The sequence below is a fragment of the Cicer arietinum genome, chromosome 3, assembly GCF_000331145.2.
Source record: "Cicer arietinum cultivar CDC Frontier isolate Library 1 chromosome 3, Cicar.CDCFrontier_v2.0, whole genome shotgun sequence".
Taxonomy (NCBI): Eukaryota; Viridiplantae; Streptophyta; class Magnoliopsida; order Fabales; family Fabaceae; genus Cicer; species Cicer arietinum.
This window is the reverse complement of record NC_021162.2, coordinates 58,587,753-58,591,621: the sequence shown is the minus strand read 5'-3', so window position 1 is coordinate 58,591,621 and position 3,869 is coordinate 58,587,753. Positions and strand designations below refer to the sequence as shown.

The window sequence follows — 3,869 nt, the reverse complement described above, 5'->3', positions numbered from 1 at the left end:
CCCTAATAAAAGATCATGGTTGCCCAGTTGTTTATTTTGACAACAATTCTTTGAACAACTTGGATTTGCGTGATTCTCATGTCGATTCCAATACTCTGTTACAAGTTTCCGATGATTTAAATTTAGCTCATGAAGGCGAATGTGGTGAGCATTCTGACATCAAAGTGTTGCAGGCAGAATCTCTTAATGAATTATCTTCTGAGATATCAGTTGTTGGAGACATTGGTTCACCGGGGGAGGATCCCATTTGTCTGCCGATGGATGTAGACCTGAATTCAGGTACTAAGCTGCTGCTTGACAGCTGGGATTTAAAGTCTGATAACGATACTAAAGCAATACAACTTGACTCAGAAGATTTATGTCCTGTTGTGGAGACTACCGTAGAGAATAGCTTTACAGAGGAGCTATGCTCTGATTTTACACATAGAAATCCTCAAGATGAACTAGATTCGGCTGAAGTTGAAATTCTGTATCCTGATCACCGATCAAATTTTGATGAAGTACCAAGGATAATGTCTGGCGATGAAATAAATGGATCCTTCTGCTGTTTGGATCCAGTTGAAGATGATGATCATATTAAACACCCACCTTCCCCTGATTACATGCTGCAGGATAATGATGTCATGGCAAATGATGTGTTCCCTGTAAAAGTTCAGTCCAAAGATCTGGCTGCATCTGCTATTCCTTCTCTTGATAATGCTGAAACTGGTGCAAGTATTGCTAATTGTCTAGCTTCAGATTCTATTTCTTACCCATCAATGAGTTCTTCAAATTCGCCTGAATCTCTCCCAGGTTCTTCGGATTCCCATAGGATGGAAATTGAATCCAGTGATGCAGAGTTGACAAAAATTTCCACAGACTTGAATGCAGAGAACAGGGAAAATCAACTGGAACCATTTTCAGATATCACATCTCCAGTGAGTCGTCTTGCAAAGTTTGAAGAATCTCTTTCTACTTTTGAAGATTGTCATGAGAAAAAGATGGAATTTGAGGAGGAAGATGCAAGAAATTCTTTGATAGAGTTTACAGCACATATAGTAGAGGATCAACTGGAAACTGCTTCCACTAATGAACAGTTGAACCTGAACAGATCAGTTCCTTCTAATCCTTCTGACTATGCTATATGTAATAATTTTCAACATTCATTGGTTAAGGAGAAAATCCAAGATGGTTCTTCTCTCGATGACATAAAAATGGTGACCCCATGTTCAGAGCTAGACTCTCAGAAGTCAGAACCTATATTTGTTTGTCAGAATGATCTACAGAACAGCAAAGATATTTTTTCACCACATTCTGGTAATCAACCGGAGCCTGAAACCCATTTAGAGTTGCTCTTAAAACCGCAAGTTGCTCAGCAAGATGTGGAATTTCTTCTCAGAAAAGAAGAAAAATGTACCCCTGCAAGATTTGAACCTCAACTGATGCAGATACCAAATCAGTTGGAGCAAGAAAGAAAAAGTTGTGCTGCTTCTGAGTTTTCTGCTGAAATCCATCCAGAGGAACCTACACATGGTTCCTCATCAAAATCATCTGATCAGAAGATTAACCTAACAAAACACGTCAAGGATCCATTGGAACCTATACTTCCCGATCTTTATCCCAAAGCAACCAAAATCAAGTTTGAGGAGACGCCACCTATGCCCCCTCTACCACCAATGCAATGGATAATGAACAAGGTTCAAACTGCTTCTCTTGTTTCTCATAGAGAAGAAATAGGTGTAAGTCAAGTATCATTCCAACCAATACAGCCAGTTAAACCTGATTATAAGTCTCAATTTGGTTTATCAACTTCTGAAAGAGTAACCTTGCCGTATCAGAATCCTTTTTTGCATGTTGTGGCGGTGGAAAGTAATACAAGCCTACACTCTTCTGGTGGTGTTTCAGAGCATCCTGATGCTATTCCTTTGCAAGTGATGGTAAATGAAGCAAATGGTCTGCATAATTACCTAGTTCTGGAGAGAAGCCAAATTCACAACCCTTTTTTAACATTACCCATGCTATCTTATGGTGGCCTTCCACATGGGCGTGCCATTGCTTCAGAGGGAGAAAACATATTGAACTCAAGTCCATGCCCACCAATGCTGTCCTCTGAATGTGCTGATTCTGGGGCTGGTCCCATCTATCAACAAGAAAAACTGACCCAGTCAACAAGTCAGTTAATGGAAGATACTAGTTTAGAAGCTAAAAAGGATAGTTCTGGAGAAAGTGTATTGAATGCAAGTCCATGCCGACCAATACTGCCTGTTGAATGTGCTGTTCTGGAGGCTGATCCCATCTTTCAACAAGACGAACAGACTCAGTCTTCTAGTCAATTAATGGAAGATACAAGTTTTGAAGCTAAAAAGGATAGTCCTGGAGAATTGCATTTAGTGCTACCTGCTGCTGAATGTCCTGTATCTGGAGATGATCCCATTTCTCCAAAAGAACAACATTCTCATTCTCCAAATCAATTAATTGAAGAGACTTTACAATTCATAACACTTGAGGAGTCATCGATTAATTTGGAAATGGAACAAGGAGATCATTTAGTCTCATCTGAGTCACCACCAAGTATAAAAATTGTGCAGCCCAATCACATCCCGCTGCCTTCTGAAGGGGATCTGGCACCATCATTAGATACATCTGCCAAATCATTCGAGTTTGATAGTCAAATGTCAAATGGAAAACCAAATAATAAGCTTCCTCATCCTCAGAACCAATTAATCGATGTTGTTGCCGCTCTTGACAAAAGCAGGGTAAAGACAGTTTTCTTGTTCTCATCAAATGTACTCTTTATGTGGTCTTATTTTTTGCATAACGCACTGCCTTTGTACCACTGCAGCTGAGGAAGGTCACTGATCGTGTTAGGCCCCAGATAGCACCGAAGGTAGATGAAAGAGACTCATGGTTAGAACAAATTAGAACGAAGGTAAGAGCTAGCAACTTTGATCTTGTTCTTCATGATATTTTGACCCTTTTCTATCAAATTCGTGTATGTTTAACTATTTCAAAATATTGTTTTTCAGTCCTTCAATTTGAGGCCTGCTGTGGTTACACGACCCAACATTCAGGGTCCCAAAACGAACTTGAGGGTTGCTGCCATCTTGGAGAAAGCAAATTCTATTCGCCAGGTCTATCACTTTATTCATTAAATGTATTCCATTAGGCGTATGTTCTCTGTTAAGTTTTGGTAAAAGACATGTAGTCTTCCCCTCTCTTTCCGTGCACCAATATACCACTTCTCTTAAGGGTAAACTTTACTAATGTCAATTATTGAAACAGGCGTTGGCTGGAAGTGATGAAGACGATGATGCCGACAGTTGGAGTGATTCTTGAATAAACTACATAATGAAAAACACTGATCTCACTGCCAGTGGATTTTTTTTCTATTGTGGTTCTTGTCTAAAATCAGGTGTAAAAAGTCTTTCTTCTCAATAATGAACAGGAAATTTACTTTAATTCACAAGATTCATTATCCTTTTGTGTTCATATATGTTTCTCTGGACAACATATGTCCCCCTCCTGAGTCCACCCAATTCACGTACAGATGCATAAACATGGGAACAAGAATGCTGTGTTGCGTCGACCCAAAGCGATTTTCAGAGGCGAAACTTGCTTCAGTCAGATTCAGGCTCAGTGTGTAAGCACTGTATCCATCCAAATCAATGAACTATCAAAAAATATTTCTTACTTCCATTTAAGTATATAACTACGTGTATATTTGTGATGTGGTTGTCATAATTTTTTGATTCATTGTCATGAGTAAATTTGTAATTCTGTAATATAGTGATCTACTGATAATTGCCTGGTAACACCATGTAGTAGTTCATTTATTTGTGTCCAATACATAATACGGATATATATATATATATATATATATATATATATAT

General features: G+C 38.7%; 1 protein-coding gene across 1 annotated transcript in view; it reads left to right on the top strand.

Annotated features, from left to right (window-relative positions):
- LOC101512913 (protein SCAR2-like) overlaps positions 1 to 3,812 on the top strand; it is an 8,011-nt gene extending 4,199 nt beyond the window's left edge. Inside the window, 4 exon segments of the mRNA XM_012713624.3 lie at positions 150 to 2,735; positions 2,822 to 2,908; positions 3,006 to 3,110; positions 3,262 to 3,812. Coding sequence (XP_012569078.1) covers positions 150 to 2,735; positions 2,822 to 2,908; positions 3,006 to 3,110; positions 3,262 to 3,315 — 2,832 coding nt within the window. The 3' untranslated portion in view covers positions 3,316 to 3,812.
- Positions 3,813 to 3,869: the final 57 nt, after the last annotated feature.